The following is a 21,653-nucleotide window of genomic DNA, read 5'->3' as shown; positions in this document are numbered from 1 at the left end:
CATGTTTCCTGCCTCTCTAGGCTTCTATCTACTCCAGCCCCTGACCTAACCAAGATCTCAAGATGTCTATTCACTTCAGATGATTTTCCCTCATCCCTCTGCTGGGCTTATTACACTTTGTATTTCAGAACTCAGCCTCAGCATCTCTCTGTCTGGCAGCCATTCCCGACCCAGACTAGGTTTACTGCCTCCCCATGTACTCCCACAACACCCTCCATTAACCCTATGAGACCGTTTAGTAATGCTCCATTGTATTTGTAAATTTATTTGCTTGCCTGCAAGTTCCTCGAGGCAAGTTGCCATCATTCCCATGTATCATTGTGTCTCCTATGCCCAGCTTAAAATACTTGAATGAGTTGTTTTTTTTTAAAAAAAAAATCAAACAAAAAATCACTGTAGTTGACTCTATTAGGCTGCTTTCCTTCCAGACCTAAAAGCAGACTTGATTACTGAATTTATTGACTTACTACTCTCCCACCCCCTACAAATCAGAATGTCATGGAGCTCATAAATCTAAGAAAAACTTGTGAGAAACAGAACACCACACTGTGACAGAAGAGACCCCATCCCTCTGTTTCTAGAGGCCAAGAATTCTTTTCCTATGGCTCAGGAACTATGCTGCATAATTTCCTCTCTCTTTGGGAATATATAACCAGTCAAAAAGTCTTTCCAAAATAATTACTCAATACTCATTTACACTTATTTATGATGTGATTTAGATAGATATGTTTAAATCACCAGTGATTTAGAATATCAAAATGGACATGCATATCACAAAACATTTCATTTGCTTTCAGAGAATAGGAAATGAGTTACATTTCTGGCATTGTGAAGACATGCTCTTTGCAAAAATCCATCTAAATGGCTTATTTAAGAATAAATGTACACATGAAACGACAGAGTGATAATTTATTAGCCAGTTTTCTGTTTGTTTTGAGGAAGTTGCTGTCTGGACAGACTTCAGAACCCTGTCCAGGTCTACCTCCCTCCCTTTCTGACTGCTCATTTCCTGTGTCTGGGAACCTCACTGCTTTCTCTCATGGTCATGTTATGTAATTACTCTCATGTGGGTCTGCTCTGCTAACCCTTGGCATTTGCCTTACAGCACAGCTTTCCCCACTTCAGCTATGGGGGATGGAAGCTATTCGTAACTGTGGGATTGTTCCCCTGGCCAAGGAGGGGAAGATGGTTTCCATTATTGTTGGGAAGTGTAAGAGGTGACTGAACTTGTGGCTGATAGGATTCCTCCACCAAAGAGTTCACCTCGTTCCCAGAATTTGCTTTATTCCATACTGAACATAAAATGCACATGTGAAACCAGTTAGACAATGATTTTCACATGATGTACGTGTGTGTGTGTGTGTGTGTGTGTGTGTGTGTGTGTGTGTGTGTGTGTGTGTGATGCCTTGATTCCAGTATTCTGATTGGCAAGAGCAGATGGCCTCGGTTCTTTTATTCTGATGTGGTTTGGTAGTGTAGGTTTATGAGTTGCAGAAGGGGATCCACTTCATACGGACTGTGCACAGTGAGGTGAATGGGACAGAAATGAATGTGTGGCCTCCAAGCTGAGGTTAGACTGGAGCAGTAAAGTGCACTGTTTGGGGAAGTCTCGTCAGAATAGACCTGACACCCTGCTGGGATTCTAAGGCTGCCTTCGGGACCCACCATGCTCTCTTGGGAGTGATGATGATGACTTCCTGCATCTACAATTTTGTTTTTAACTGGGGCCAGTTTTTCCAGAGAAACTGTTGCGCACTGAGAACTGTTGAAACTAAGTGCAATAATAAAACTGACTGTGTCATTCAAAGTAAATTGTCCATAGCCTTGTATCTAAATTTTAACATCAACATTTTTATTTTAAATATGGAGTGTTAGAACTATCCCCTACTGTGCTTTGACTTCAGGATCCTGAATCAGATGAGTCCTCAGAAACTCTTACTGTCAATTGCACACATACTACTGTGAATTTAGACTCTAAATCCTCTTTCATCAGAGTTCTAGTTTTTTTTAACAACTTATCTAAGAGTAATGAGATCAAACTTTTCATGGTCCTTGCTCAAACTCAGGACTTGGGGCTGGGGAGGTAGCTCTGTAGTTAAGAGCAATGGCTGCTCTTGCAGAGGACCTAGGTTTGACTCCCAGCACCACATGGCAGCTCCCAGCCATCTGTTGTTCCAGCTCCAGGGAACCCATGCCTTTTTATGTTCTCCTTGGGCACCAGGCAACACCTGATGCACAGACATACATGCAGGTAAAACACTCTAAACATAAAGTGAGTAGAGAAGGAACAATTTAAACAAAGCAGGACTCCAATAGTTCAAGTTTATATTCACAGGTAAAAGGAATGGCAAATAACCATTTGATTATTGAGTTTCATTAAGACTTTATTTCCTAAATTTTCTTCATTTACTGTACAATAAAGACATTGGGGAAATAGTAGCAAACAAAACACAGACACCCTCACCCTCATGGAGCTTAGATATTAAGGAAGAATAGATACAAGGAAGGTAAATAAGTAAATGCAAATATAGGATAAATGCTGAGAATAATAAAATAGGGAGAGAAGAAAGAAAATACATTCCTTATAAACTGGGTAGAGGAAGGGGCCTCAAAATAAGTTTCAATTGAATAAAAGGTTATATGGGGAGCTGAGGGTGTAATTTAGCGAAGTGCTTGCCTGGCATACTCAAAGGTCTGGATTTGTCTACTGAAGCATTAATCTAATTAATCTTAATCAATAAAAACCAGGAGTCAGATATTAGGGTAAAAACCTGGAAGACCAGAGAACCAGGAGCAGCCAGCCACCAGTTGCTTCCTACCTGTCTCCTTCCTCCGTCAAAAAAGGCTGAGGTCCTGTCTCTACCCCCACCTTATAACTTCTTGTCTCCACCTCCCCTGAGTACGGGGATTAAAGGCATGAGCCACCACCACCCAGCTTCCATGGTTAAGTAGTGCCTAGCTCTGCTCTATGATCTCCAGGCAAGATTTATTTGTCAGAACACAAACAAAATATCACACAATACTTCCCCCTTTTTGTCTAAATAAAAAGCAAAGGTTTTAACTAACATAGATAAACTATATACAATAAGTACAATAACTAAATACAATTATATATAGGAAATGATTGCATTAACAATGTCAAGTCTGGGCTAGAGAGATGGCTCAGAGGTTAAGAGCACTGTCTGCTCTTCCAGAGGTCCTGAGTTCAATTCGCAGCAACCACATGGTGGCTCACAACCATCTATAATGAGATCTGTTGCCCTCTTCCAGCCTGCAGGCATACATGCAGGCAGAACATTGTATACATAATAAATTTTTTAAAAAATGAAAAAAAAAAACAATGTCAAGTCCATTTGCATTTGACAAATTCAGAGAAAATACTCCATTACCTTTCCTATCTTGGTGAGTCCAAAGTGTTATACTCATTCACTTTCTATCCTAACTTGTATTACCTACCCAAAACTAGCCTTTTATGTCTCTCAATCTTATACACTTCACACCTCTTTTGTGAGTTTCTTTTCTTATTGTATATACAAGATAAAGAGGCATTTCTGCATGTGTGGTACAATGTGTGATGATAGGATCCCGTTATCTGCGTCCATCACCATTTGCTGTGTGGGCAACATTCAGAATTCTCCCTCACATTTCTCTCTAATTTGAAGCCTACAGTTAAATGTTCTCAGCTGTCTTTACCACAGAACATTACAAGTTACTCACTCCCAGCTGCTCTGTATCCTTTAGTCATCTCTTAGTCTCATTCTTCCCCCATTTCCTGGTAACCCCTATTCTGTCTTTTACTCATCTGGCATCATTTTCCAGCTTCTAACATGTGATAAAATGTTCTCCTTACTTTGACATAGCTTATTTTATTTAACATAACACCTTTAGTCCATCCATATCACCATGAACTATGGGTCAAATTCCCCATTCTTTTTTTTTTTCATTTTTTTATTTGAATTAGAAACAAGATTGTTTTACATGTCAATCCCAGTTTCCTCTCCCTCCCGTCCTCCCCTACCACCACCCCAACTAAAGCCCTACCTATCACATAACCTTTCTGCTTCCCAGAGAATTCCCCATTCTTATGGGGCTTAAACATAAAGTATACCTGCTATGAAATAGTTCCACTGAATTAAATTAATGGAGAATTTTATTATTTGTTCCTAATTTAAAATATAAGTCTTGAGCATGTTCACACTGTTCAAAATCATTGCCTGGATGCATGCCTATTTGCCAAATATGGAGTGTTATGCCTCTGTATCATGTGTGTTTTATGTCAGATATATTTGTACAAAAAAAAAGAAAGAGAGAGAGACAGAGAGACAGAGAGACAGAGAGACAGAGAGACAGAGAGAAAAGAAAGTACCCAATCACTGGGAGGTTTTAGTTCACAGAAAGACTTAAGTCTTAGGTTCTCAAAGTTAAATATCTGGAGTCTAGTAGAATTTCTCTTTAAGGGGTTTTTTCCCCAACTATTTCCAGAAATTTTGTTTATGGAAGAGAACCCTATAAAAATTACAGTAGTGTCCCATCACCGAAGACCATAATTTAAGTTAGACACATTCTAGCAGAATACATACTGAAAACTGTGCTCCGGGGATGACTCTTTGACTCCACAAAGTGAGCAAGCACATCACTGTAACAAGACAGAATGCTTTCAGCTCGCAGATTCCCCCTCACCCTCATAACGCTAAAAGAATCCTTGTCCTGACCAACAGGGAGTGTCCACTTCTGTGCTTCCTTTCCATGGATTCAACTCATGCAATCTACTATTTTGTGTCTGACTTCTTGCCTCACCATCATGCCTCTGACAGTCATGCATATGGTGGCGTTGGGTTACAGCTCATTCGTTCTCACTGTGGTTAGTATCTCCTTCTGTGAACAGGGACTTAATTCAGTTGTTATGAGATGTGCACATGTGGACATTCTCACATGCACTCTTGTGCACACATGCATGCACTTCTGTTGCATGTATAGGTATATACTAAATAGACACTTTTAACATAATTCTTTATACTAATACATTTATATTTTAGTCGACAAGTTGGGAGAACTATATCAGAACATGGCACAGAATTATGACAAAGTAGAATTTTCTAGGAAGATGTTTTTCTGATTCAAAACCATTAGATACCCATGTAGTCTATTGTAAACTTTGTCTATTACACTTCTTAGTATTGCAAGGAAGTCTGTTATTTCTCCCCGTATGCATAATCCCTGAGTCAACTCACATACTAAGGATCTGAGAAAGCAGAGAGAAACTGAGGAGAGTTGTGACTTCAAGGTACATATGTGCTTTGATGATACAGGCAAATATTAAAGTTAGTCTGAATCCCAGGGAAGATTTTTGGTTTTTTTTTTCAGATTTTTTAAAAATTTGAATCAGAGACAAGATTGTTTTACATGACAATCCCAGTTCCCTCCCCTATAAACCCCCCTCCCAACTAAAACCCTACCTATCACATATCCTGGGAAAGTTTTAAAATATGTTTGTCTGTTTGTTTGTGTTTGTGTCAGAGTCTCACTTTGTAGTTCTATCTAGTCTGGAACACACTGTGTAGATCAGGCTAGCTTCTAACTCACCAAGATACAACTGCCTCTCCCTCCCAAGTACTGGGACTAAAGGCCACCTGGCTTGTTAAATTGCTTGAAGCCATAGAACACAGAAAAAAATATACTATTTTTAATGTAAAACACCTGTAAAAACATCTGTCTTTCTCCCAGAATAATAGATCCATCTGAAATTCCAACAGTCAAATTAATTTCAAGAGATACAGAAAGAAAGGCAGAAAGTTTGGCTTCAGTGTTTCACACTGCTGTTTTAGCAGACAGTATTCTTTGTAAGCCGTAAGTTGCACACACCATGAAGCACTGGTTAGGAGGTGCGGGGTACAGTTAACACACTTCTAGAAGTCAGAACTGGGTTGGTGAGGCTCTCCAGACAATCTCTCTGCGGTCATTTTTGTAGGCGTGCCCCAGTTCTGCCTGTTTCTACGCCATCCGGTCAGTACACCACATTAACACAAGATCAATATGACTGGGGGACTAATAGTAAAAATTCTAAATTGTAAAATATAAACATAAATCTGAAAGAAAAGTTCCCTTTTAGCCACTAGCGAAACATACCTCACAGCAACCCTCAAAGCAATTTTATCAAAATGCCGTCCACATACTAAATAGAAGTGTCCACAAATACATTTTGGTCACTGTGTTCATCACATTGTCTTTCAAGTAGTGAGAAGAGCCACACACAAGGCAGTCAGATTTTAAGTGGGCATTCGTGTTTCCAGGAAGGGAAAGAGGGGACTCCTGGCTCTGTTATCTTTAGGCAAGGTCCGTTCTAAATGGTAGTCTCTAAAGCTCTTGAAAGATGAAAAAATACAAAATTGAAAAGTTTAATATGAACATTTCTATACTTCGAATTTGTTTGGATGGGCTGGTTAAGTTACATAGTCATAAATAAAAGAAATGAATTTTCTTCCACTAATAGTGAAGAGGTCAGGGACTTCTTTTACAGCTATAAGGAAGACCAAGTGGCACACGTAAGGGAAGGCGTGTAGAGGTGAGACATGCCTGCTGTGCTCCATGTGTCTAGCACCGTGTGCACATGAATGCTTGGAATTCCATGACACAATGTTCTCTGTATACATAGACCTTCACAGACTGTTGGAGAGAAGGAAGGGAGACTATAGGGGATGGAGGGAAGAAAGCAGAGTCAGATGATGGAAGACTCCCTAAGGCTCATCTCTTAGATGCCAGCAATCAAAAGACACCCTGTGTGGATTTGAGGACCATGGGATGCTGGGTTTGAGAGATATACCTATGGTTCCAGCTATGAAAGGAACCTGAAGAACCAGAACACAGCTATTTATAACTTCACAGCGGGGGCGGGGGGGGTAGTCATTCCAATCAGCCATTGTCTTTAGCTGCTTCTCTGTTGTTGTGATAAGACACCATAACAATGGCAACTTATAGAAGAAAGAGTTTATTTGGGGCTTACAGTTTAGAAGGTGAGTCCATGATATCATGGCAGGGAGCATGGCAGCAGGGGAGGGAGGGAGGGAGGGAACTGGGAATAGCATGGGCTTTTGAAACCTTAAAGCCTGCCCCCAGTGACATATCGCCTCCAACAGGGCCACACCTCCTAATTCTTCCCAAGCAGTTCCACCAACTGGACACCAGACATTCAAATATCTGAGCCTATGGGGCCCACTCTCATTCAATCCACCACAGCTCTACTTGTGAGTGGAGCTGTACATGCAGCCTCTAGTGGCTGCACCATCCACATCTCCTGTGGATTTGAAATTCATCCCTTGTTTGCAAGGCACTAGTGCACTGTCTGAAGTGTTATACATCTAGTTTCCCTGTGAAATCTCGGGAGACATAGCAGATTCTAGAGCTGATGTTATCTGATAAAAGAAAAAAAATTTCCTGTCAGCCATAATTTGTCCCTGGATTGCTTTCAATAGTCTGTTATTCTTGGTCCAAGCCCACATTTTGTTCAGACTATCCCTTCTCCATGGAAGTCATGTCTTTCAAGGACAGTTCCTCCTCTGATAGCAGATGCATTGTCATGCATTTATGTCCTTACATTCAGTAAAAATTTTCAGAGAAAATTCTAATTTTCCTTTCCTTTTCATTTTTTAAGTCAGAAATGCATTCACATGGACACACACAGAGAAAAAAATATATAGAGAGAGGTGAGGGGTGGAGAGGTGTTTTCTTGCTGGGCCAGTCCTCCCATTTCTGTATCTTTTATATAGCTAGTCGTGGGTTTGTTTGTTTGTTTGTTTGTTTGTTTGTTTGTTTTGACAGGGTCTTACTCTGGACCTAGACAAGCCTTGACTTGAACTCATGGTAATCTTCTTGCCTTAGCTTCCCAAATTCTGGGATTATAAGTATGAGTATCATGCCTGGCTTTCCTGTTTAGTTAGTTAGCTGTTAGCTAGATTTCATTAGTAGATAAACTAACAGGTCTCTTTATAGTAGTCCCTCCATATTCCTCCCCTCCACCTCCCTATACCCCACCCCTGCTTGTATCATTCCATATTCCAGTTTCTTAATCAATATTCTGCACCTTAGTCTTCTCAATTGTCATTATATCCCAGAGGTCTTTGAGAATATACAAAATGCTACTACATTCTTTTTATGGTTTCATACTCTCCCAATGTGAGAACGCCATAGCTTCTACCATCATCTGTCCCAATCTTTTGCTTTAACAGGCAATACATTACAGAGGCATACATACATTCTCTTTATAAGTATGGGTATGATGAATTCATGAGAAATTTCCTCACAAAGGAGTCCGGGAGCCAAGGGTTACTATGCACATTGCTTTGGCAACTATTGTCAAACTGCCTCCATAGTAGTTACACCCGCTAGCACTCACACTAGCAATGTAAAGGGCTTCCTAAGCACATTTTTTAATTGAGATTTTCTTTCTTTTGCATTATCTTTTTTCAATGCCAACGCTAATGTTGAGAGTAGAGACCCCTGAGTACAGCCCTGTCTGCCGAAGTCTGAGGCCCTGAGTTTGAATTCGCAGAGCCCACAAAAGAGCCGGACACAGTGGCATGCATCTAAGCCCAGTGTTCCCAGGATGGGCAGGGAGGTGGAGACAGGAAGATCTCCAGGACCTGTGGGCCAATTAGCCTGGCATGTGCAGCAAAAAAAAAAAAAAACAAACAACAAAGAAACCTTGTCTTAAACAGGCTGTAAGCAAAGACTTATTCTCAGTTTTGAATTCCACGTGTGAACTGTACCGTTCTCTCTCTTCCTCCCTCCCTTCCTCCATTCCCCCTCCATCCGCTGCCCCCCAATCTCTCTTGCTCTCTCCACTAGTGTTGCTTGTAAAAATAATTAAATAAATTGGAATAATTTGGGAAAATGTATTTGGTCTCTGAACAAAATGCTCAACAAATCAATTACCTATGATTAAAAATAAAGAAGACACTAATTTAAAAAAAAAATAGTGTATAACGCTAGACGTTTCCCTGCTCTGAGGCAAGCAGTAATGTACTTCTACATTCTCATTATTTCAGAATCATTCACCTGAAAATTGTCAAGTCCATTCATCTTCATACTAGATTATTGTTAATTATTAGAAAAAGAATCTATGGCAAGTTTTTCCACTACTATATATCACAAAAAATGTTCAAAATGGAACCAAATTACTTCTGTCTTCCTGGAAGAGATTTCTAATTTCAGGCAGAAAATAAAGTATGGCTGCCTTTGGAGATAACAGATTGTGCTTTTTTTCCAGAATCGAATTGTGAATTCTGACAACTCACTTCCATTCAGTTTTCACTTGCATTTTTGACAAAGATTAATGAAAATCCCAGAAGCCAATATGAAAATCTGGTCCAAACCCTGCAGCCAGGCTACAGCTCAGGCAGCAGCTGGAGCCTGAGATGGTAGTCTCTAGTGTCACATAGATGTGACGCTTTAAGACTGATGTCATGTGGTAGCCATGAGCACGTTGAGTACCGTGGCTAGCTTGGCTCTGGGTCTCATTGGACAGAGCTAAGTGACGAGAACCCATGTGTGGGCTGAGCCCCCACACTGTGTGCTGCTGAGGTCCAGTGCAAGTGCAGATCCTAGTAAACAAGAAGTGACAAGGGGAAACCTTTCATTCCCACACAGAGCCCTTCTCCCAAAGACCCAGTGACCTCCCGCCACACTGTTCACTTCAGGTTGTCATGGCAAAAGTTAATGGAGGCTAGAGGCTATAACTTTAACAAAAAAGTGATGGCCTTAAGTTTCCAATTAAGGTTATAGGTTTGTTTTTACTATACCAACAAACAAAATAAAACATCACCAAAGTTTTTACGTGATCTTGAATCAGTTATGTGCCACTTCTATCCCTTTGAGTTGTCCCATCTTTAAAAGCATCTTGAGAGCCAGCAACAGGGCTCAGTGGGTAAAGCCACTTGCCACCAAGCCAGATGGCCTGAGTCTGAGAACAGGAACCCACATGGTGGAAGGAAAGAACCAACTTCAGCAAGTTGTCTTCTGACCTACACACACATGCACACACACACACACACACACACACACACACACACACACACACACACACACACCACTACACCATAAGCACATACACACCATAAACACACACACACACACACACACACACACACACACACACCACATTCACCACACACCCATATACACACAAATATACACACACCAATAAAAAATGTAAAAAAAATAAGTATATTAATCTGGATTCATTTTCTCTTGCTTTTTGGTCTCAGGTCATTTCTGAATTCTGACAAGTTGTTGAAGGGGCTGGAGAGTTTGGTTAATAGTTAAAAGTGCTGGTTGCTCTTCTGGAGGACCCGAGTTCAGATCCCAACACTCACCTCTGGCAGCTGCCAACTGTCTATAACTCCAACCTCAGGGGATCTCATGCCTTCTCCTGGACTCTTCCATCACCTGCATGCATTGTGCACACTCACACACAGACACACACATATACACATAAATAAAAAGAAAACAAACTCTTTTAGAACACTATTGAGGCCCCTACAACTAATTTCTTTATGACTATTGATATGTACCATATTACAAATAAAAACTCAGAATTCTATAGAATATATATTCCTTAATTCACAAGAGAGTAAGGAAAACCCATTAAATATGAGGCTGTCTTTGTGGAGAAAGGGGTATTTTAAAACAAAAAAAATTAATGAGAAGAATGGCACTAATTTGAACTTGAATAAACCTCTTTAATAGCTAGCTTAGTAAAATACTTGAATTTGAATAAACCTCTTTAATGTATAACTTAATAAAATGCAGCTGAATTCTGCTAGTAGGTCCTGGTTTGGATCCATTGAATTGTATTGTTTTGGTTTAAATACATACATGAACACATTTGGCCTTTCCATATAGGTAGTTGGAGAAAAAGAGAACATTAATGGCTATTTCATATAGTCATGGCTACTCTTTAATATGATAGCCAAACTCTGCCCTTGGCAGCTTTTCAAAGATTGGCTTTGATGTGGCCTGAGAAACTGCTAATGAACTTTGCATACATTTGCATCGCACCTCACGTGTGCTCTGCAAGCATCTTTAGAAGCACATGGCTTTGCCACGTCTGTCAGTAGACAACTACTGGGTTCCTTTTTTTCTTTTAATTCATTTAATTCCAAATGTTGGCCTGTGTAGTGTGGTACTACTACCAGCTTTGTCACCAAGGATTAGAAAGATTCACCCTCTTAGTGGAGCTTGAAGACTGAAATCAATCAGATTGCACTGTCCTGACCAGTGTGGTCTCAAGTTATTTCCCAATGATACAGATTAAACAAGTCAAACTCACTTTCAAAACTTGAAATATAACAGACCCTTGCTTAGAAGCTTAAAATTAATTAATTGAAATTGTCTGTGAAGTCAGTATAATATTTACATTGTGATGTTTATGGCCCACTGAGTTAATTTACCATACGGTTTAGATTTTCCTTTGAAAGTCATAAAATAGGTTTCACATATTCAAAACATACTGTCTTGTGGCTTCATCTGTGGAATTTCCCAAGTTCTGACAACCTTGGTTCTTTTGTATGGGGGGGTAAGGCCATCAGTGGGGAAATAAAAACATTGAGGCAACAGAATTAGTCATCTAGAATAGGGGAGGGCAGCAGTCAGCCTAAGAGTAAATGGAGCGTTAGCTCCAAAGAAACAAATTTCAATTGGATGTGAAAATAATATATAATTAAGAGCTCACTGAGAATTTGGGGGTCGGTGAACTCTGGCCCAGGAGACTAGAACCAAGACCCAAATATTTCAGCTGAGCCTGGAGCATGAAGCCAGGTTTCCACCATGGCCCCAGTACAATGCATCCTCCCTGTGTGTTAAAGGGGCCTCTTGTGACTCTGCTACTGTCTGCAAGGCACATGGCATTCACCAGGCTTCTGAAGCCTGAAGGGGGACTTGTTCAGATATATGTCATTTTCACAGGCAGTCACTTAGTAATGAAATCCTCTTGAGTTTGTTGGTTCTAATTTGTGCCTCTGCTATTAGAACTGTGCGATTTCATTCTCTAATGAATTCTTTTAGTAGGTACCCGGAAGCACCCCCACTTTCCTCCCCATCATATCTGCCACAGGACTCTTCCTGGGAACATACATGGCATCGTTTTCTTCACACCACATACCCTGTCTTCACAGAGTCATTGTTTCCACACACGCACAGATAATTGTGAACACATGACATACTCTACAATGGGGATCTAGCACAAGTTCTGAAGAATTAACCAGTGCATCAGCTGCAAGTTTTCAAATACACCATTGTCACTTGTCACTGCTGGGAGACTACTGACAAGTCCATACTGGGGGCCTCAGCTCCTTCGTCTGATTATGTTTTGCTTTTTTGTCGGCTTGTCTTAGCCAAGCATCAGAGTGTCTTATCACAGAGATTTATGATTACAACAAAGTCTAAAATTTTCCGTTAGATTTTGGGCCTTGTCACATGCCTTCCTCAGAGCATTTATTGTCTGACAATGGCTCTGCTTGAATTTTCTTATGACAAATCACAGGCCTCCAATCATAGCTTGCAATCCTTTCTCCATTCAGGCAGTCAGCAACATGAACCTCTGCTCCCAAGTAACCTGCTAAGCCCTGACCTGTGCTTTTGCTGCCACACAGTAGAACTTCAGTAGTGAGAGCATCTCAGTTTTCTGCTTTAAAATTATACTCTTTCCACCTAATGTTCCTTTGGTTTATGTTTGCAAACTAGGAAGTCTTGGGTCCTTTGTTTCTGAATCTGTTTCTCTGAATCAGGTACTCAGGGAAGTACTGTGGTTCCTATCCATCAGGTGCCTGAGACTGCAGTATGGAAGACCCATGTCTCTCCTCTGGGGAAAGACATTCTCTGGCTCCAGAACTCTGGAACTCTGTTTTGTTTTGTTTTTCCATTCAGTTGCTTTTGTTTTGTTTTGTTTTGTTTTGTTTTGTTTTGTTTTGTTTGTGAAACAGAGTCTCACTGTGTAACCCTGGCTGCTCTGAAACTCACTCAATAGACTAGGCTGGCCTCAAACTCACAGAGATCCACCTGCCTCTGCCTCCCTGGTTCTAGGACTAAAAGCATGTGCCACCACATCCAACATTGGATCTGTCTTTAAAAATCATTTTCTGAGCTAGAGAAATAGCTCAGCCATTAAAGACTAGACTCACAAACTAAACAAAAAAAAATCATTTCTTTCTGTTCTAATCTCTCTTCCCCCTGGTTAGTATTACCATTTGTGTGTTCAGATTCCAGAAATTGAAGGTTTCAGTCAAAGAAATAAACAAACATAGAATAACAAAAAACCTGAAACATTTAAATGTTCAGAAGTAAAAGATGTAGCTAGTAGTTTTAAAAAAAATCGTAGCAATGATTCCATGCTCTCCAACACAAGTCAGAGGAGTAAGGCAAACTCTCAACATTCACCCTTGATGCCCACCAAATCCTGTACTCACTTTGTCATCCCAGTCATTCAACACACCAGTCATGTGGTACAGATGCCCTTTGTCCAGATTGCATTAAGGAACAGGGATGTGGCTCTTTGTGATGAGATCATGTGGCTTCTCCCTCTGTTGAGGTCCTGGTGTGTAACTTACAGCCTTGGGTGCCATGACGTCTGCCTGTCTTCTGGACAGTGAATTCCTTGAAGACTGGGTCTTTGGATTCTATGAGATCCTCTGCCACCCTGTATCTGGTTCCTACATACTCCTGCTTTACCATCTGCTCTACTTTAGATCCTGAACACACCCCAAAGGCATTGGAGACTTAGTTCCCAGTCCATGGCACTTTCGGGTGATAGAGCTATAAAGGAAAAGTCTAGAAGGAGGAAGTTAGGACATGTCTTCAAAGAAGACTGTAACTTTGGCCCCTCCTCTTCCTCTGTCTTGGCTTCAAGGCTGCTTGCACTCCCTGCCATTATGTGCTGTCTCACTGTAGACCCAAAGGCAAGGACACTGAGCAGCCATAGACTTCTGAGACCATGAGCCACGAAAAGCCTTTTCTTTAAATGTGATTGTCTCGGATATCTTGCCACAGTGAAAGAGGCTAGCTAACCTCCTTGTCAAAATGACAGCAAGAAAAAGAGCTAGCGGTGAGCCGTCAGTGACTAGAGTTCACATTTCTAGACTTTTCCTTGTGCTAAGCTCTGCATCATCACTGCTGCTGCCTGTAGTAATTGGTCCTGTGAGACGGCTATGGTAGGAAGACACAAGAAGACAGGAGTAAGCCAGTGTGCCTGAGCCATGGGTCAGAAGGTGGCACAGGTCAGACCTAGTCTATAGTTGAAATGAAGCTTCTTCTTTCCCCTGTGTCACTGAGAGCACACAAAACCAGACCAGAACAGCTGTGCTCCTTCTCTGAATGTCACCTACCTATGGGAGGCAAGATTAGCCTAGTGAAGAAGCATGTGTGGATGATAGACAGTTTTTTGCTACATTTGTGTGATAGCTTTGCCTCAATCCTGTGACAATCAAAGCATAATGAAGGAGCAAAACCCATTCCCTGTCATGAGAGTGACTGATCTTACAGCGTCCAACTAGATAGCAGCAATGCCGGAACTCATGGTCTCACTAAAAGCCCTGTCCTGGGTATCACAGGCTTTGAAATCGTCTCAGGCTGTGCTGGTGGGGGCAGTCTTCTTTTCTATAGCTTGATTGTGTAACAACTTGTACATCCCAACTCCTCTCTAAGAATAGAGGGAGAGAAAAACAAAGCAAGGAGAGGAGAAAGGGAGAGGCTAGAGGGCAGGGGAGGGGAGGAGAAGACGAGAGGAGGAGGGATGGGGAAAGACAGAGAGGAGGGAAGGGGTGGGAGAGAAAAGTCAATCCTTGCTCTTTGAGGACTGGTGTCTGTCTGCTTCCAAGTGACCCACAATAATGCGTGTTCCAAGGGAAGAGAACATTTTTTAAACGTTGAGGTTTTAGCTATTGCAGACTATATTCATAAATCCTTCATTCCTGTCTAGTATGGGTGGAGTGAGACAAAGGGAACCGGAAACATTGGCCAGCCTTACCAGAGGGAATGGAAAGAAATTGGGACAAAGGAAAAGCTGCTGTTGGTTTTCTGGTACAGTTTTAAAATGTGGTGACAATGACAAAAATAATGCGTGAGTGATGAGATTAAGTAGTGGCAGATAGTTAACATCTGGAATCAGAAAACAGTGGTACAATTCTCAGATTACTTGTTTTTTTCATTAAAGTCATGCCTAAATGGCACATTCATTTCAACGTGGGTTTACAAATTATAGCAATCCAAAATAATAGCATTGACAGTATGTGTTCAGTTGTCAGGGTTCTCACATTAGGGTTGTCCTGACTGAGCCCCCCAAATGGCCTTCACACCACCATGGCAGGCGTGGAACCACCCCCATTTGACTAGCACAGAAAGAGTTCCAGTAGGTTGAGTAGCTCACACTAGGTCATGCAACAAAAGGAAATTGACTTCACCCTGTCCTGAACAGAGGGAGTAAGCAAATAGCATCAAGTCAGCCAGTCCCAGGCACTAGAGTCCTTGTTGCTTTGACTAAGTATCCCTGTGCCATGTCCTTAGGACAGTAAGGGAAACGAGCTGTAAGCCATTCATACCCAAACTATTTCGATAACTTTTTCCCTTGTGAATTTGTATTTTTTTTCCTGCTCATCCAGTTCTAACTGGCTACCAGTTCTCATCCTTGCTGCTTATGGTACTCCTAGTGATGGTTCTGAAGCAGCTTACCCGAGCCTCTTGGCAGTTAGGAATGTCCATGCTTCGGCCCAGCTCCAGACCTACGGAGTCATTAGTTCTGGGACACAGTACAACAGTCTGTGTGGTAAGGCACCCTCCAGGTGCCTCTGATGCTGTTCAGTTCCCCCAAAGCAGCTTCTAGCTGCCCACATATCTTCTCTTTAATCTGGTATCGTTCCTGGGATGGTGTGTACCAACCCCAACAGCATTAAAGTGTTGCATCTGGTGGTTATTTGGGGAAGACACCCTGTTGTGCTTTACAAGATACTAACAACATCCTTGGGCCCTACTCCCCAGATGTCAGGAACATCCCTCCTAGTCCTTAATACCCAGAAGATTTCTGATATTGTCACCTATCGACAAGTAACATGTTACCCCTGGTTGATCAGCACAGGTCTGAGTCATGGCCCAAGTGCTGGAATTTTTTTCACTAACTCCCTAATCCTTATACAAGCCAATATGGAGAACTACTTCTCATAAGTGTTTCTGCTGGTGATTAGCTTGAATTTGCAACAAGTTAAAGAAGAAAAACTAAGCTTGTAGCCTGTGTTACTTTGTACACAAAGTAACAATATGCCTTCCTATGATGGGGACTTCATTTACTTACAATGAGTAGGGATCACTAGGGCAGAATTTCACCTGCCTGGTTCCAGCCTTTGCCCTTGCTTCTGGTTGTCAGACATGTTCCAGAAAAGTAGCACAAATTGGCATTGTGCACAACCTTTGCACAAAAATACAAAACACAGAAGTGTACATAAAATGTGCATGGGGAATGTAGCCATTCTGAAACCAGGCCCTCATATTTGTATCAAATTATACATGTTTGTAAGTAATCTGTGTCTGGCAGGTTTAGGAGAAAGATACCCTGTCCATTTTAGTACATTGACTTGACATAATCCAAGTCAACCACATGAACTGGAATTTCTACATTAATTTGCCATCTTAGAATGTGTATATGCTTCAACTGGTTAAAGAAGGTCAGTGCTCCCTGTAGTCCAAAGTGCTGCTCTGAACTCCTCTGCAAAAAAAAGGAGACAAGATTAGGACTTTCCCACAGGATGTGGGTCATCTCCCCAGCTGCCATTTCCCCCTACTCAATGCTTTGTATACCATTTCACTTGACAAAAATAGTGGAAATGCTACTTTGGAGTACTGATACCTTGGAATAGAAAGTAAATCTCTGCGTAAACATGCTCTCAGAGCCTGCATGCTGTCATTTCAGAACACGCAAACACGATCCTGAATTCATGAGTTAGAGTCACTGATCAGGATGAGTTGGAAGCATTTATGTGTTCAGTACTGACTCTCAGCTAGGTACCACATGGTGTTCTCAAAGAGACATAAACATGAGGTTTTCATAGCACAGGCCTTTTTATGGCAATAAAAATAAGCTTTGACTGGCTCCCCATGCTCCAAAATGACCCTTTGAACAGTTTGACTTGACAACTTGTTTGCTGTTTCTGTCATGGAATTGATCATTGATTGCGAACATTAAAGAAATCAGCAGTTGTTTTTCTGTGGTCGAGATATCATACTAAATAGCTGCTAATCAAGTGAGGCTCTTGCTTAAACTGTTGCATCAAAGTATTTTTAAAGCCTAAGACCCTTTTCTTGGGCAACAGTGCTTTCCATTAGTTACCCCAGAAAAAGAAAACACAGTAAACTTTTGAAAATATTTTTCTATGTTCCCATTTGTTTAAGAAAAGATGAAGTTTGTATGTACATTGCAAGTTTTCTGTAAGGAAACACATAGCTATCAGCAAGGGTTGCCGTTGGGTGGGAAATTTGGGGGCCTTGATAGACTTACTGTTTGGTTATCATTATCTAAATGTGATGCAGCTTAATTATTGCCACTTCAAATGTTTTATTTTTAATTTTAAGTGTTAGTGAATGATAGGGAGGATATATGCCCAGTACCTGTCAGAAACTCCAAGTGCCTCTATTAGGAAAGAAAGGGACGGAAGGAGGGGACAGAGAGAGAAAGAGAGAGAGAGAGAGAGAGAGAGAGAGAGAGAGAGAGAAAGGGAGAGAGGGAGGGAGGGAGGGAGGGAGAGAGGGAGGGAGGGAGGAAGAAAGGAAGGAAGAAAAGTATGATGTTCAGTGGATACAAAGCCTGGTGGCCTGAGTTATTCCCTGGGCTCACATGGTGGAAGGAGACAACCAACTCTGATCTCCACACTTTTGCTGTGACACACACACACACACACACACACACACACACACACACACACACATAAATAAATGTAATTTTTTTAAAAAGTCAGAAAGTGGTACACTGTACTGTTTGCTTCCAAGATGCCCCCTCCTTTTATATGTTTTACTGCTAAGACAGAGTGAGTTGAATGTCTCCCAATCTTTGAGCTGATTCTAGCTTGTGGCAAGCTGTCATTAAAAGCACGATCCTTGTCTTTGTAAGAGTGATTCAGCCCGGAAACCATGCCTTGTGCCTTTACTTGCACCAGACACTAGGCAGCCACAGGCATAGAATTATTCGTGACGTTCCTGAAGATTGTCAGAGTTCAGAGCAGCGTTTTAGTGGACATCTGTGGATGTCCTTGGACAAAGTTCAAGTGGAAAGTTTGATAAGCTGGTTGAGACTGGTTACAGTGACACCAGGAAGAGGCCGGGTCAGATTGGAGCAAAGGAAAGGCTTCTTTCAAAGCCATTGGGGCAGGGAGAAAACCTTTGTTATCTGGTCATGTGTTCACACACAATAGTAAAAGTGCATCTGCTGATACAAGGGGTACACCTGGGCCAACCTCGCCATTTCTAACTCCCATCTCACCTTTTCAGCTGTTGGCAGGGCGCTGGCCTTTTGACCACAATGATTTTGGAGTGTTTCTCTGCAAGCTGTTCCCCTTTTTGCAGAAGTCCTCCGTGGGCATCACCGTCTTGAATCTCTGCGCTCTCAGCGTCGACAGGTAATGTGCCTTTTTCCTTTTGCTCTTCAGTGGGGTTTAGAAAATCACTTTTCTCAGAAAGAATAGGAGAGTCGGCACTAGAGACAACTGTTAACCAAGGTCACGTGAGTTAGGACATTCACAGTCTTGCCCCCAGTGTTTAGAATTCCATGCCACATTTGCTAATTAGTATCCATCTCAGACTCGCACAATATGTACCTAGCACATTTTGTCAATGATACACAGTAGCCTTCCTTAAAACAATAAAATTAGTTGTAACAGGAATAATAAAAGACCCAGGGACAGATTTAGGGGTTTAAGCTTCAAACTGAAGATCAGAGAAGCAAAGTAGCCAAGCCAATAGATTTTACGTCTACCCAACTGAAATGGCAATCCTGTCTCCACAAATCCTCAGAGGCAAAAAGTTTTAAGTTCCTGTCTCCTCCTCCTTTTATTCCTTTCTCTGCCCAGCCATATCACTCCTGTCTCCACCTCCCTAGTGCTGGGATTAAAGGCGTGTGATCCCAAGTGCTGGGATCAAAGGCATGAGCTCTGTTTCTTTTTTAAACTAATTCAATCTAGTGTAGGCATGGGTAGCCTTCAACTCAGAGAGATCCATCTTCCCTTGTCTCCTGAGTCCTGGGATTAAAGGTGTGTACCACCTCTACCTGGTCACTATGGCTAACTAGTGTGGCTATTTTGCTATTTTGAGCTCCAGTGGCTTTAATAAATCATAATATGTTGCCACAATTAGTATATTAATTGAATAATAAACTTGCTGAAAACACGATACCTAGAATATGCAAATCCTGTATTTTTGACTAGTAATGTACTGTTATTATTAAGGAAAGGAAAATACTGTTGAGTTGTATTTCAAATGCTTGAGCCAAGCAATAATGTACAAGGTTGTTATGGTTATCTCCATACTTTTTTGAATGCCTAAAGTGTTTCATATTTCTCAAGACAGGGCAACAAAAGAAATGACTCTATCCAGTTCTAAAAGACACATAATCCTCACAAATGACTTGGGAAGAGCTTCCTAAACTGATGATTGCAGATCCATGGGGTGACTGATGGGGCAAAGTTGCAAAAACAACAAAAGGAATAGTCAAAGGTTTCTGAATATTTGATGATCAAAACATAATTCAGGGGGCTGGAGAGATGGCGCAGAGGTTAAGAGCACTGATTGCTCTTCCAGAGGTCCTGAGTTCAATTCCCAGCAACCACATGGTGGCTCACAACCATCCACTATGAGATCTGGTGCCATCTTCTGGTGGGCAGATATACATGGAAGCAGAATGTTGTGTACATAATAAATAAAATCTTTAAAAAAATTAATTCAGAATCAAATGTGTAGTGAACCCAAGGTATCTGTGCTGTTTGCCCATGTCGCACCAAGTGGCTTCACTACATGCAGCCTTGGTTCTGAACACACAGCACGACTTTATGGTGTACATGTCCTCACACCACACAGGGCTAGTTTACACTGCCGAAAACTCCTTGGGCCAGATTCACGACTACCATATGTTATGAATTGCAGTGTTCCTTGTACATATTACACATAATGGTTTAATTACAGAAAACAAAGACTTGGAATACTCCCCTGCCATTATCGCTAAGTGTGTACATGTCTCTGCTTCAACTTGCATTGGAATCTTTGATTTTAAGACCTGCTGTTGGGGTCATTGACTTGAGTTTCATGGGGGGGGGTGTTCAAGGCAGGGTTTCTCTGTGGCTTTGGAGGCTGTCCTGGAACTAGCTCTTGTAGACCAGGCTAGTCGTGAAGTCACAGAGATCCACCTACCTCTGCCTTGCAAGTGCTGGGATTAAAGGCATGCGCCACCACTGCCCAGCTCATTACATTCATTTTTTAATAAGTAATAAAATTGGGACAAGTGAGATGACACAATGGATAAACTCACTAGGGGTGCAAGCCCAACGACTTGAGTTCAATGTTCAGAAATGATGTAAAAGTGGAAGAACTGACTCCACAAGCTTGCCCTCTGACCTCTACCATGCCCTGTGACTATATATATATATATATATATATATATATATATATATATACAACATAATAATAGTAAGTAAATAAAATTATATGTATACAAGAAATTAAGTTATTTTACTCATGGAACATTATTAAATGTTTCATCTGTGTGCCTGTTTTATATGCCTGTATACATGGTGTCTCGTGAAAATTTTCTCAGACAAGAGGCTAGAGAGATGGGTCCATGGTTAAGACCATGCATGCTCTTCCAAAGGACCAGAGTTTGGAGCCTGGCACTCAGATCAGGTGGATTTCAACCACCTATTATTCCAGCTCCTCTGGCCTCATAGACACCTGACATACCCCACAACAGACACACATAGCTAAAAGTTTTTACCTATGTGTGGGGGTAGAGTGATGGCTCAGAGGTTAGAGCACTGACTGCTCTTGCATAGGACCTGAGTTCAGTTCCCAGAATCCACATGGCAGCTCAAAGCAGTCTGTAAGTCCAACCCCAAAAGATCCACCACCTCTTAGGCATCCAGGAATGCAGAGGTGCACAGATATGCATGCAGGCGAAATACCCGTATACATTAAATAAAATAAATAAAATGTAGTTTAAAAATTCTCGGGCAGGCTGGAGAGATGGCTCAGTAGTTAAGAGCACTGGCTGCTCTTCCAAAGGACAGGGGTTTGGTTCCCAGCACACAACGGTGGCTCAAAACCACCTGCAACCCCAGTTTCTGGGGTTACAACACCCTCTGCTGGCTTCTGGAGGCACTGCATGCACATGATGCAGGCAAACACAAAGACACAATACACAAATACACAAAAAATATAAATACAACTGGAAAAAATTCTCAGGCAAAAGGATCACTAATGGAACATTTTAAGATGACCTAAACACAAAAACAAAAAGAAGACCCGATTTAAGCCAGGCTTTGTGATGGTGGCACACGTCTTTAATCACAGCACTCTGGAGGCAGAGGCAGGCAGATCTCTAAGTTCAAGGCCAGACTGATTACAGAGCAAGTTCCAGGACA

General features: G+C 41.5%; 1 protein-coding gene across 2 annotated transcripts in view; it reads left to right on the top strand.

The window, feature by feature from the left end:
• The window catches only part of Ednra (endothelin receptor type A), a 52,508-nt gene that overhangs the window by 5,427 nt on the left and 25,428 nt on the right, over positions 1-21,653 (top strand). Inside the window, exon 2 of one of the 2 annotated variants that reach the window (XM_035441399.1) lies at positions 18,517-18,644. The exons of the other annotated variant lie outside the window; for it this stretch is intronic. Within the exon in view, the coding sequence (XP_035297290.1) occupies positions 18,517-18,644 (128 nt within the window). The remainder of the gene's footprint in view (positions 1-18,516; positions 18,645-21,653) is intronic. 2 annotated transcript variants of the gene reach the window in all.

The sequence above is a fragment of the Cricetulus griseus genome, chromosome 3, assembly GCF_003668045.3.
Source record: "Cricetulus griseus strain 17A/GY chromosome 3, alternate assembly CriGri-PICRH-1.0, whole genome shotgun sequence".
Lineage (NCBI taxonomy): Eukaryota > Metazoa > Chordata > Mammalia > Rodentia > Cricetidae > Cricetulus > Cricetulus griseus.
The sequence above is the reverse complement of the archived record's forward strand: the minus strand, read 5'-3'. Positions and strand labels throughout refer to the sequence as shown.